The sequence below is a fragment of the Schistocerca serialis genome, chromosome 5, assembly GCF_023864345.2.
Source record: "Schistocerca serialis cubense isolate TAMUIC-IGC-003099 chromosome 5, iqSchSeri2.2, whole genome shotgun sequence".
NCBI classification, from domain to species: domain Eukaryota; kingdom Metazoa; phylum Arthropoda; class Insecta; order Orthoptera; family Acrididae; genus Schistocerca; species Schistocerca serialis.
The window spans coordinates 597,603,412-597,616,712 of NC_064642.1; the positions used below are offsets into that span (position 1 = coordinate 597,603,412).

General features: G+C 41.9%; 1 protein-coding gene across 3 annotated transcripts in view; it reads right to left on the bottom strand.

Annotated features, from left to right (window-relative positions):
• The window catches only part of LOC126481146 (protein pellino), a 456,082-nt gene that overhangs the window by 180,134 nt on the left and 262,647 nt on the right, over window positions 1–13,301 (bottom strand). For all 3 annotated transcript variants that reach the window (XM_050104703.1, XM_050104702.1, XM_050104704.1), the window contains exon 2: window positions 10,837–10,935. In XM_050104703.1, coding sequence (XP_049960660.1) covers window positions 10,837–10,935 — 99 coding nt within the window. The remainder of the gene's footprint in view (window positions 1–10,836; window positions 10,936–13,301) is intronic.

Here is a 13,301-nt window from a genome sequence, read left to right on the forward strand (position 1 = left end):
CCATTGAGAATGACAAGCTGCGTTCTGTTATCTAGGAACTCTTCAATCCAATCACACAATTGGTCTGATAGTCCATATGCTCTTACTTTGTTCATTAAACGACTGTGGGGAACTGTATCGAACGCCTTACGGAAGTCAAGAAACACAGCATCTACCTGTGAACCGGTGTCTATGGCCCTCTGAATCTCGTGGACGAATAGCGCGAGCTGGGTTTCACACGATCGTCTCTTTCGAAACCCATGCTGATTCATGCAAGTAGATTTCTAGTCTCCATAAAAGTCATTATACTCTAACATAATACGTGTTCAAAAATTATACAACTGATCGACGTTAGAGATACAGGTCTATAGCTCTGCACATCTGTTCGACGCCCCTTCTTGAAAACGGGGATGACCTGTGCCTTTTCCAATCCTTTGGAACGCTACGCTCTTCTACAGACCTACGGTACACCGCTTGAAGAAGGGGGGAAAGTTCCTTCGCGTACTCTGTGTAAAATCGAACTGGTATCCTATCAGGTCCAGCGGCCTTTCCTCTTTTGATCGATTTTAATTGTTTCTCTATCCCTCTGTCGTCTATTTCGATATCTACCATTTTGTCATCTGACAAAAGAACGGCTCTAACAACATTCTGCACGTACCGAGCGCCGCTTAGTGTCCTCTCCAAAAACAACAAAGGTGAACCAGATTTTTTGCTTATTGCGCCACAGACCATAAGGTCTTAGACGGGTTCAGTGTGTATTGGGCGAATGCACTCTACGAGACAGAACCGTTTGTGCGTACGACGTAGACCTGGTGAGCTATCAACGTGCGTGTAGGCAAAATCTGCGTTCATCGCAGAAGACTAGGGCGCGCCAGTGGAGCCACGCACGTCGATGCTGTGGCGAGAGTGGAAGAAGGGCTAAAAGTGTGCTTGCCTGTAGTCCCACTGCTAAAAACCGGTTCGCACCATTTCGTGTCGACACGCCTGGCTCACGAGCGTTCTTATCCACGCGGTGGTAGCTGTACGATCTGCTACTATTGACCTCACAATACGACGATCCTGGAGGCATCTGTGCTGCGTGGACATCCAGAATATCTTTTACGGGTGCGTGAATGTTCACCACTGATATCAGCATCAATGCGCAACTGACGCAGCACGCCCACCTTGTGCGGCATTCTCCGGAAGGACCATCCCGCAGGGTGTATACGCGGACAAAGAAAAAAAAATACATTTTCTCCCGGGTGAAAACGTAGTTTTCCGCTCTTAACTGACCGTACATTTTCTCTCGTAACTGTATAACTTATCCATCCTTTGAATAGTTATGGTTTTATACAAGGGCGTAGAATTTCCCGGCGCTTTGGAAAACAAAACACAGGGGGGAAAAAAACGTTTTGGAAAGATATTTGATGTGCAGTAACATGTACGCTGCATATTTTCGTATTACGAAAGTATAAATTCGAATTCCACCAAACAGCGCATGTTACTTTCCGAAGCATTGGATTCAAGATTGCGGGGTAAGCCAGACATAGCTCATGTCACGCGATTTTCACCAGCCGATGATACCAGGTATTCAGAGCTTGATGAAGTCAGCCAATAGCAACATCACTGTTAAGTAGCGCGAACACACAAACAGAGAAAGTTAATGGTTTAAATTAATATACATAGTGTTGCTACAAGAAAAGTAAAGCTTTCACTTACAATATTGGTCTATACGATTAATACGCTGGAAGAGAAGCTAAGCTTTCACATATAATGTTGGTCTTTTAAGCGCGTATTACAATTTAAGATATATCACACAAATGTGCCATCAAAATTTTTAATAACGATATAAATGTCTGTTCTTTTGGGCTCGAAATTCGTCTAAATGGCTTGTCATCATAGAGTTTATTTTTAAAAGAGTCAAACGCTCTTTGATTTAAGAAATTCATCGTACATTCTCGTACGTAGTTCAACTTGTGTAATATGAAATTTTCTTTGATATTAACGATTTTCAAACCACCATTCAGAATATTTTCCCGCGACCTGTTAGAAATAGGTTCGTTTCTGGAGTTGCCAGAGAGCGCTAGATGACAGGCGTCACCGCGCTTGCGCAGCTACGATGTCGTGGTGAGCCGTATGTTCGTAAGTGTAAAACATTAAAAGATCTTACATTAGGTCATAAAAGAAACAAGACATTCGAACCTGCGGCAGCCAACAGACACATTTCTGTAGCCAGAAGCGGGAGAAGGTACTACTAAACTACGCATGCGCATGATTCCGCTCGTAACTGCTAAAACGAATTTAATGTAAAAAGTTGTGACGTCACGCTCATCGGAGGCAATTTGTTGTTACGAATCATTGCATATTCTTCTTAAAGCCTTTGACAAATTTTGCTGTTGGCAGACCCTTGTATGAGCACTTTGTTTTGTTGATGTATATGGCGCATTTACTTTGCAGTTTAAGTTTTATTTTCGTTTTTTTCACTCTTTCATATTATATTGCTGAAGTATTGTTCTGCAGTAGCGGGATACAGTAATATTCTTTGTTAGAGTATCGGTTCCTACCAGTCAAAATTACAAAAATTTAACTGAAAACAATGAAAAATTCTCGTAATTCTAAAATATTCCCGGGTTTTTCCCGGTTTTCTCCCGGATGAAAAATTCCCGGATCTCCCTGTTGTCCCGGGTCGTATACACCCTGATCTCGCCACTCCAAAGGCCACAATTTGACCCTTTTAAAACTCGCTCAGTAGAACAGACACCACACATGTAATAGCAGAATTAATGTGTCGTGTTGCCTGTTTTCATTGTATGCTTGGAACACACTTGGTCACGAGGGCTATCTTCACTGATTTACTTTCTCGTTCAGCGCGTCTTAATACCACCCGAACCACTAAGATGTGTAATTATTACTGAGCTCAGTAGGAAACACGAGTGCGTATTACTGCCCGATTGCCTAATTTATCCACACTTTTGCGCCAGTGAGCCTTCGGATGTGAGCATTCCCTATTAAAGGGTAGACACAGACTGTGCTCTAGTAGCTATGCGACTGCGCTATCTGTTGGCGGACGACGTTGGAACTTATCAATACACCTACTATCCCCCAGGTGGAATATCCTCTCATCGGATCAAAATCGACGTCTTTTCACGTGCACTATTTTTTTCCGGCAGTGTATTATGATCCCATAAGCCTTGGAAATGATTTGGTACACTAAATGTCATTATGCTTAACATTCTACTAAATACCATATGGGTGTAGTCTATTCTCTAGCTAGCCGTACTAGCCAGCTGGTTGTGTTATGAAGACGAAGAACTAAATGGTAAACGCTACTTTGTTCACGATGAAAAAAAAAAAAAAGGGCAATTTTAAGAACTAAATAAGAGAGAGGGTAAAAAAGAAAAGAGGAAGAGAGGAAAAGAGGAAAAAGTCATGTACGGCGACGCCCACTCGTCCGAAGTAAGACGCCAGCTCGCCCACTGAGTAGCATCTTCAATCAAGTGTGACTGTGCTGGGGCGGAGCAGTGAACGTAGAACCGGTGGCTGGTCGGCACGCGCGCGACCCGCCGTTGCCCTGGAGACGGCCCGGCCTCAGCGCAGCGCAGCGCCGCCCCTACCCCCACCCCCGCAAACCCCGCGTATCGATTGCGCGGGGCGTGTCGCCAGCTGATACCGCGGCGGAGACGGAGGCGACGCCCGGAACGCTCTTTAAAGCAAAAGAGTCCAGCGCGCGCCGAGGCCGCAGCCCACGTAAACAGTGCCGCTCTGTGTGGCTCGCGGCTTTACAGCCAAGTGCTCGCGCCGACCTGCTGCGTCAGCGCCGGTTAGCACGGCACTCGATCCACATCAGAGGGCTACCGCACGCCGTGGTTGAGATAACAGAAGACACTGCTTACAAAAGCTAACGTCGCACGTCGCATCTGTCAAAGGAACAGCTTTCCTCACACCATGAACGAAGCACTGTCTCAGGCTCATTTCTTTGTCTTGCAACATTTCTAAGCCGATACATAGTTCGATATTTCCAATTCATTATTCGGAGCATTAGGACGCTACTGATAATCTCCGTGGAGTGAAACAGATGCAAATGTACAATTTCACGTACACGTAACGCCCATAGCAATTCATATGCTTTGTCCATATGGACTTGCGTCCATACGCTAATCACGATCAAAGAATAAGTTGTTGACGGGTTACGGAGCAAGATGAGGTTAAAACAACTAATTTAACGAACATTACGCTTAAAAAACTGTGAGAATACAAAAATTCTGAAAATCAAAATATACATTTCGTAATAGTCAAAATAGAGTAAATTCATTTCCGACAGCAGAACAATTGGTGAAACTATGTGGATAATTGGCAGGCGATCACATTATTAACAAGGGGAGGGGCTGACTCGTGGGTCACCGATTTTCATCTAGTTTTGCAATGATGTGCTATATTTAAAATAAAGGGGCACGTGTTTTGGCTTTTTGCTAGACGCTTCTTAGTTTCTGAAAATAATCGCAGTCAAAGTTAATGAAGGAAAATCGTATTTTCAATGCTACACACCGAAAGATTGTCTAAAAAGAAACATTTTTATTGATACGGGGTCTAAAGTTAATAATGTTTGAGTTATTAACGTTATTTTCTGTTTTCATGCTGTAAGAAGGGTACCTATCGTTCTATGAGCGCAGAAGAGCGAGGTCGGCAGTCGAGCAGTGGAGGCATTAGACTACCAATCCTTTGGTCATGGTCTTATTTTCATTCGATTTTTTCACTGTATCTGATAATATTCTGTTAATGGAAATACCTTTCTTTTTCCCTTTTTTTGAAATAAAACATTTGGAGGTGTGATCATTAACAAAGAATTATATGTAACGTGAACGTCGTGATACAGGACGCGCTACGACAGAATTGTCGCAGATGATGATGCTCAAGGAACCTGCACCATTAAAGCGGTATCATCGAAATGTACCTCTTTTTGCCAATCGTATGACTTACCTACAGTTAAAGACTTTCATCGCAGTATTTCAAAATCATGCGACTTCACAGCAGAGCACATAATTACAAGGTATGAAATTATAATAAAATCCACACCTTTAGCTGCTTACAGACGTTGATAAATATCAACGGGGACAGTTGAAAAATGTGTGCCACGACCGAGACTCGAACCCGGGATCTCCGGTCGGGGCACACATTTTTCAACTATCCCCGTTGATACTTATCAACGCCTGTAAGCAGCTAAAGGTCTGGATTCCAATTTAATTTCATTCTTCGATAGCTGTAAGATCACCAATGGCATCTGTACAGATACCAGCTTCATAATTACAAGGTAGACTGGATGCTATCGGAATTCATGCGTCGGTCCATAAAAAGTTGTCCGCGTCTGTCTTTCAAGATACGCTTTTAATGCGTTTGGTACGCACCCAAATTGATAACTAACATTTGTTTTTAACAACGTGAACCGGATACTTTCCACGGACGATGAATCGCCTGTTTCTATGATAAGTTTCACCCCAATGATTGTGAGAACACTCACGAATAAACGATTAGTTAGGATTATGCAATAATATACTTCAGGTGTATTTTTGAGCTACGTATCACGATCAAAGTAACTAACAATTCATTATATAAACGTATCTGATTATTAGTCAGATCTACCGATGTTCTACTTTAAAAAGAGCAAATAAAAGTATTCTGATTATCACGATATTGTCAGATACACCGAAAAAAATATAGAATGTAAAAATCCACGATCAAGAACAGAACACGGACGAGGAGTTTGGCAGTCTACTGCCTTGTCCGCTCGACCGCCGACCTCGCTCTGCTTGTTGCTTAGAAATAGGACTACTGCAAGTACAGCATGAACACACAGAAACGCTAAGAACTGGAACATTGTTAATAGAAAGTTTGTTTTTAGACGACATTTCGGTGTACAGCACTGAAAATACCACTTTCAGACAACTTTCATCTCAATTTTTCAAAAACTAGGGCTTGTCTAGCAATAAGCCGAAACACGTCCTAGTTTCAATATAGACCGTCCTTGGCAAACTTTATCTTAATCGGTGACCCGCACGTCAGACCTTCCCCTTGTAAGAAAGTGCTAAAGAAAGAAGAACAGGATTTAACGACATGGCCATAAAAGACGGAGCAAAAGCTCTAGATGGGGAAGGGAACCTGCCTCGCCTCGGCATTTGCTTGAAGCGATTCAGGGAAACCACGGAAAACCAAAATGCGGGTGGCCGGCTAGGGATTTTAACCGCTGCCCTTCCTAATGCGAGTCCAGAATCTAACCACTGCACCACCTCACTCGGTGAGACAGCTGTCTAGAGGTCTGCCATATTCTTAGGTGGCGGATGCATCCCAGAATCTCGATGGCCAGTTTTTGCAGTGGACATCGTCTGCAAGAAATTCTACCGACAAAGGAGAAAAGTCCCATATGTATTATCTCACCTAAAAGCCCCTGGATGTTTTGGACGCATCCGTCCAATCACAAGAGGTGACACACCAAATACTCTTCAAATATTTAACGGCCGCCGATGAAACCACACGAGCAATAAACAACACTCTAACATGTTCCTATGACTGTACCGAATATAATTTGTCATTCAGCGATATTGCGATGAGGAAATGCTTGTAATCTGAAATAGGATTCGTCAGTGAAGAACACATTCCTCTCGTTATTCATAGCGAAGTGGGTTACATCATACTTGTTTGAGAGATTCTCGGGTGTTGCTGATCAGTCTTATCAGGGTGGAATAATATGTACGGGAGATAAAAGATCCATCGAAGAACAGCGCGTTTCGTCACGGGTATTTTAACTGACGCAATAGAGTTACGGAAATGACCATAAAAGTCCAGTGGCAGACGACACAAAAGAGTTTTACGTCACCGAGATGTTTACAGTTTAAATTCCGGGAGTATACTTTCCACGAAGAATCGGGCAACACTACCTCTCGCATACGTCTCGTGGACTGACTACAACGAGAAAAAAATCAGAAACTAGTGATCATATGGAGTTTGACCGATACTGCGCGCGTTATTCCCGGCTAGAACAGGAAAGGGGGTGGCGGTAACCAGAAGTACTCTCAGCCACACACCTTGAGGTGTCTTGCTAGGCAAAAGTTCAAATAGTCCGACCTTTACTTCCCGGATTCCACGAAAAATCAACACATTTATGCATTGTCGTCAGTGAGACACATGCTGCCAGACTGATGACACGCAAATCAACTGTTCTGGGCCTCGTCATTCTTGACATCGTTGGATTTCACCTTATAGTTCAGGCAAGATATTTTGCTATTGTGTATATTATTCTTTGGGGACCACGTGCTGGCCTACGACAAACATTCCCCTATACTTATGAACTACCACCGAAGGCTCGAAATGTGACTTTCTTCCTCATTCAACGTTTATGACAGTATGGTCAATGTCTTATCTGCTACGACAATTCCAAGAAATGTTGCATGCAAAACTAGGTCAAAGTGGTGTCATAGTGGTACTAGGTCGTCTCCATACAGTACAGTCCCCACAAACTCCAACACACCACTGACACACAGCGGGTATCAAGCACTACTTAAAAATCCATCCAGTACTCTCCCAGTTCCGAAGCGTAAGTCTTTTTTGTAGAGACACCTAAACACGCGTTTAAAGTGATCCCTCGCCTTTCATTTCCAGTTTCCTTTTAGCCTTTATTATCAACGATTGCAGGCTAGAGTAGGTCAATATCCTGAAGTTATCATATGACACATTAAGAAGCTATTGCTGACACCATCCAGTAACTTTCTTTCGAGTACCTTTACCCATGAGACAGATGCTTTCGAAATCTCATCTTAATTTTACTGATATTCGCCAATGAAGTCTTTAACAAGAAAAAATTAAAAAACGAATACGGCAAATTGCTTATGTACAATTTGAAACGGTCGCCGTATTTTGTTCACAACTGTCACACGTAAACCTTTTGGTGCTTCATAACAAAATGATTTTCTTTTTGTCCAAGGACTATAATGTTTCTGTTTCGACGACGCCTGTGAACTATATCCGTGCGTCTGATGAAAACATACTACCTGGACTATTAGCACTGCCAATAACCGTCGTACAACTGCGTGGGTTGCACTTTCTTTTAATGCACTTTCTTTTAATGTTAGAGGAAGAGAGCGACTGCAGTAGCGCTCAAACGTCAACCGACATGCTAAGATCAAAACCAACAATTAAATCAGAGCCGTTTCTACAGCTACAGGACAGCAAACTATGCAGTGTACAATCAGGGTCGTATCTGGAATCTATAGACCCCTAGCTGAACCTGTGATGCGGGCCATATATGGGCAAATTTCATGGTATTGCTCAGAAAAATTGCATTTTACAACAATTTTCGAATTAAAAGCCTATAACGCAGCGTTGAAGATTTATTATGTAATTCGTTGGCTATAGTGAATTGAGTTGCAGTATTGAGAGAGTGTTTGTCGTAGGCCAGTACAAAAAGTCCCCAAAAGTAACATTCCATGGCATGAAGATATCTTGCCGTAACTATTAAGTGAAATCCAGCGATGACAGCAATGACACTGTCACGAGAGCGTACTTCTGCGTCTGGAGTATCTTCTTGGGTGACTTACTGTGCGTACGAGGCTCAGAACAGCTGATCTGTGCGTCAGTAGTCCGGCAGCTTGGATCTCATTGATGGCAATTCTGGTATTAGGCAACGGCGCTGAGAAGATTAGAATTCTGCAAAATGACGTCATTTAATCAGACGATTAACTGCCTGGTTATTTACTCATACTCTGTTTACAATATTTTCCCTGTTCCCTAATATTTGACTGTTCTACAAAAGCAATGCTGCTGGGTACTTATGATCCGCGCTGAACTATCACAGCAGCCCGGTATGCCTAAGGTCCTATAAAAGATCTGGGCCACGGCTGTTAACGGGTCATCGAACCCAGCAGCTTCGTGTTCTGGGTGTCTGCAGCAGCTCACGCAACGCACAAAGAGCTTTTGTCGAGACAATAGTTAATGGAAGCACTAAGGACAGATAAGGGACACCACAGTCGACAAGAACGTACCGTTACCGTGTACGTCACCTGACTAGGCACATCTGTAAACACCACGTGGACTCGTGAATTATTTGCAGCTTCAACGGCAGAGCAATCTCTTCCTTTTCAGCCCGTATCTTAATACTGTTTCTCTTTGTCTGACACTGACATCTGCGTCAGAGGGTGAAAAGGCGCAGTTGTGAAGAAAAATAAATGTCAACATAATGGAGGCTAGCCAATGCGGGTAGAGTGCAAATCGATAACTCTGTCTCACGGTCTCTTTGTTCGTCATTGTTCAGAGTAATTGAGTCAAGAATCTTAAGAAAGTACTGCTCACACAACAATGAATTACCAAAATATAGAAATATTTCACGACTCATGAAGAAAATATTAGAAGTTTTGTAAATAAAGTAACAACGAAGTTTTCTTCAGAATTTGACGAACTATGGACCGTGTACAACTTAAGCGTTCTTGGCCATTCTTTTGCTCTGTGTCTAGAACCTCTTTATGCTTTCATTTCTTTTCTTCCTCTTCTCCCATGAAATGTGATGAATGGACCATTTCTGTGGTTTCTCTCGAAGTCAATTTATGTTTTTTTTTCTTTGCTTCTGAATTATTCTGAATTTGATTGTTTTCAGTGTACTGACTGCTTTTTAATTATGTAACTGGAAATCCAATTTGAACCACTGCTTCCCAATTGTAACCATAATCTTTTCTATGTACATTTAGAATTCATCTTTTCTTCCAAATAGCAATTTTTATTTAAAATAAGACTCCATGCTTCGGAGTCGTCCTGCTCTTATAGTTGAATTACAGTGCCCGATTTTGGCCTTTTAGGATATCGCTCGTTTATTTCACCGGGTGTTTATAATTAAACTGCAGTTACTCACGGAGCTCCAGTGTGGGTTGAAATAATCGTACGGCAGGGAAACTTTGTAGATGTTCTAATACATTAATGCGGAACATATTTACGCTCGGAAGTAAGTCCCATTTTGATCGTTAGGTGCTAATCTGCCGCTACACAGCATCACGCCAATAAATCCGGTGTGTTAGCAGCGGTTAATAATAAAATCAACATTATTTTCTGCTCACGTCCCGTTCCTAATCCACTACATATGAAAACATTTCTACGCGTCTTTCTTGCACACACAGCATCAGATTTGTACCTGTTTGCCAAAATTGGAATTATTTTTTTCCAGCATAAATCGGTTCCGCATTAACCCATTAGAATATCTACCAAGTTTCGCTGCCATACGATAATTACACTGGACCTCTGTGAGAAGCTGCACTTACATTATAGTCACCCTGTGCCCGTTCCGTGTTAGTTTCTAAATAAAATCTACTTGTATGGCTCTTCCTTTGATTTCCTCCTTATCCAGTCGATTGTGCTAGATCCAGTCTGAAGTGTCTGAATTTATGTGTCTCCTAATATTCCTGTACTTTACCTGCAGTGCTTGTCCCCTTGGTGCTTGTGTTATTACAACACAGAAAACTTATCAGAAAAATCGAAGCTGTGAGTGCTATACTTTCAAGAAATTTATGGAACAGTCGAAAATGAAATAACGAAAACTATCTTGAAACATCTTTGGGGTAAAAACAGTTGACGTGCACCCGGATTCTATAGGTAAGGAAAGACTTGAAAAGAAACAAAATAAGTGGTACTACGCGAAATTTGTAAGAATAAGTTTTTTTTTTTTTTTTTTTTTTTTTTTAGCGAGCGAGGTGCGCAGTGGTTAGAGACTGGACTCGCATTCGGGAGGGCGACGGTTCAATCCCGCGTCCGGCCATCCCGATTTAGGTTTTCCGTGATTTTCCTAAATCGCTCCAGGCAAATGCCGGGGCATACAGTCAGCCGGCGGCATTGACGATATTTACTCACCCGAGGATGACAAGCTCGCCATATTTCACTAGTGTCTTCGGCTTGTCTGACGGAGTCGGTTCTTGTTCTTCTAATATAGGTGGATCTGTACCATCGGACCTGAGAATGAAGAAAAATGAAATTAACAGCAATAATGTATTGATTGTTTGGTACGCATCTTAAATTATCACAAAAATCATAAGTTGCATCCACGTTGTACTGACAATGACTGACATATATTCCCACATGTGAACAGTTCACTTCTTACTGAGATTAATCACTTGAAGCAAGAGGGCCTGCTTCAAGAGATTAATCATTGTTTAATATATTATTTACAAATAACGTGTTGGTGTCATCTGCGACGACAATATAAGGACGAAAAATAACAGATTGAAGAAATATCTGAACGCGATCATCACTAAAGCAAATGTTCGCTAAAACACCTGTTCTTTCTTTATTTGACTCTTTACTAAAGTACAGCATACAGGAACGAGTACTAAAGTTACTTCTTCGCGAGTAAAATGAGAAGAAGTGTTTTCTTCCTTCCTATGAAGCTTATGTGTGCAATTACTAGACGAAACGTGACAGTGTAAATGTAAGTTACAGGTATTAATTCCTTAAAACACGGTGATTCAATCAAAAGCGTGTATATAGGGTGTCCCACGAGGAGTAGTCAGTATTCAGTAATATGTCAAACTCATTTGAAGCAAAGAAACTTTATATGGATATTTGCCCTACTCCAAATGTTTTTGAAGGTAGAACACAATGAGATTATGGAACTTATGACTTCAAAAATAACTGGTTTAAATTACATATAAGAAACAGAATGCAAGAAGTTATGCTCAATAGTTCATACAATGTTGATAGAATAAACAATTTTAGTGATTGGGGAGAAATCAAGAAAGGTGTCCCACACGGTTCAATTTTGGGACCAACCATACCTATTGCTATAGCACGGAGGCATCCCGGGCAAAGAGGTAGTTTGGGCTAGAAAAAGCGTCGAAGAGGATAGATGGGATCTCACACACACACACACACACACACACACACACACACACACACACACACACACACAAGCGCGCGCGCGCGCGCTCGCCACTAACTAAAAGACAAATTCACATTAAAAGTGATCTACTCAAAAGCAAATTCACATTAAACGTGATCTATCTCGGAAAACATTCGGATAGGTCATCTGTATATTTGCACAACGCTATCCCATGACTTGTTACCTCACTTTACGTGCCTTTTAGCGAGATAACAAGCAAACCAATGCAGTGGCTAGCTAGCAAAATGGTTCAAATGGCTCTGAGCACTATGGGACTTAACTTCTGAGGTCGTCAATCGCCTAGAACTTAGAACTACTTAAACCTAACTAACCTAAGGCCATCACATGCCCGAGGCAGGATTCGAACCTGCGACTGTAGCGGTCGCGCGGTTCCAGACTGAAGCGCCTAGACCCGCTCGGCCACTGCGGCCGGCGGCTAGCTAGCAGCTTCACACTTTACCTGCCGTTTTTGAAATACGATTATTATTTTTATTTTTGTTTTTCCTTTATCTACCCGGGTCCGTAGAAGATTCCTACACTAATGTTTTCCAGTGTATATTGAAATAACTTTGTCCTTGTTTGTCTGCTAGTTGTATGTCTGGTAAACGAATTACAAAAAACGAATAAACAAATGGATAAATTATTGAAATCGTTTTCGGTGACATTCCTGTAGTGTATATTGATACATCATCAACTGCAATTTCCAGTTTTCGAAAAAGTGGTATGTTACGCGTGGTTTGCGCAAAATTATTGCCAACACGCGTAATCTTCAGCAGTGTTGAAGTTTCTTTCCCAAGTGAGAGTCATACGAAGAAATGTCATTGTGGAAAACCTGCATTCGCGCGATGCTCGTGGTTTTCGGAATTTTTGTGTTTCGATTGTTTCTGCGATCGCTGTTACCCATGGGAGTGCACCAAATCTTCCAGAGGAATCAACATATGAATAAAATATAAGAATTATGAACTGTTACACCTGTAACAATGAAATATAAGAGTACGATAATTTAAAAATATTACTACCGCTGAAAATATCATAAACAATAAGTGTATGGCATCCATCGTGAAACCAATTCGTAATTTTAAAATTACTACAACATTCTTGTATCCCCTAACTTAATAAGAAACATTCGTGTAGTAACCTTCTACGGATATGGGTAGATAAACGAAAGACATAACGAAAACAGTGGGTTTCGAACACGGAACGCAGAAGTGAAAGGCCGCCACGCTAGCCACTATGCCACCAGCTTGGCTTAGTTTGTTGCGCGCTAAAAGGATCTAAATTACGTGGAAAACTGGGACGATCTTTTTCTCAGGATCAGTGGAGTATATACGGATAAGTCGAGACACGTGTTCGCTTATTTTGGATCCTCTTCCACTGAGGAAACGTTCTGGGAAATCTAGTTATGGCACTTACCGTTTTCTCGTCGTTAGCCGAGGTCGCT